The sequence below is a fragment of the Fulmarus glacialis genome, unplaced genomic scaffold (genome assembly GCF_000690835.1).
Source record: "Fulmarus glacialis isolate BGI_N327 unplaced genomic scaffold, ASM69083v1 scaffold18334, whole genome shotgun sequence".
Lineage (NCBI taxonomy): Eukaryota > Metazoa > Chordata > Aves > Procellariiformes > Procellariidae > Fulmarus > Fulmarus glacialis.
This window is the reverse complement of record NW_009206280.1, coordinates 6,701-7,433: the sequence shown is the minus strand read 5'-3', so window position 1 is coordinate 7,433 and position 733 is coordinate 6,701. Positions and strand designations below refer to the sequence as shown.

The window sequence follows — 733 nt, the reverse complement described above, 5'->3', positions numbered from 1 at the left end:
CGGGTGGTCTCGCAGGTGTGTGCGGGGCTGTAGGTGAACGTGGGAGCTTGGGTGGGGCATGGCAGCAGCGCAGCTGTAGGGCCCGAGCAGGGAGACAGGAAGTGAAGCTGTGATGACTCTTTTTTGTGAACATTTACTTTCGTTTCCCCCCCGCAGCAGAAATAGACTTTGTGCCTCCTTTGGCAGGCCGGGAACTGAGGGGCGATGGCGGGTGAGTACGACTAGCAGTGCTGGGGCTCAGTGGTGGGATGGGGTCCTGCCTGCTTGGGTCCTGCTTGCCCTGGCCGGCCCGATGCACAGGGACACAGCGCAGCATGCAGGCTGGGGCCCGGGACACTGCATCCCTGAGTAGCTGGGGCCCTGCTCCTTGCAAATGTGCCCCCTGGTGCACTTTCTGTGGGTGTGTGGGAAAAGGGGAAGGTGGGTGATGGCAGGGGAAGCCCGCGGGGTGGGCAATGAAGAGCACCGTGGGTGGGCAGTGGGGGGCGGGGAGCACCTAAGGTGGGTGGTGGGGGAGGGATCAGCAGCTGGGGATGGCAATAAGAAAGGGGGCAGCACCCAGGGGAGGTGATGGGGAAGGGGGAGCAGCTAGAGGGGTGATGGGGAAGTGATCAGCACCCAGGGGAGGCAATGGGGAAGAGGAAGCACCCAGAGCATCAGGAGCCATGGTTTTGGGGCTCTGGGTGCTGACGGGCGCGCCCTGCAGACAAACTGCTCCTGAATGGACGGACTG

General features: G+C 63.3%; 1 protein-coding gene across 1 annotated transcript in view; it reads left to right on the top strand.

The window, feature by feature from the left end:
• The first annotated feature begins 204 nt into the window (after positions 1–204).
• The window catches only part of LOC104075256 (caspase-1-like), a 3,982-nt gene continuing 3,453 nt past the window's right edge, over positions 205–733 (top strand). The window contains exon 1 of the mRNA XM_009575695.1: positions 205–211. Coding sequence (XP_009573990.1) covers positions 205–211 — 7 coding nt within the window. The remainder of the gene's footprint in view (positions 212–733) is intronic.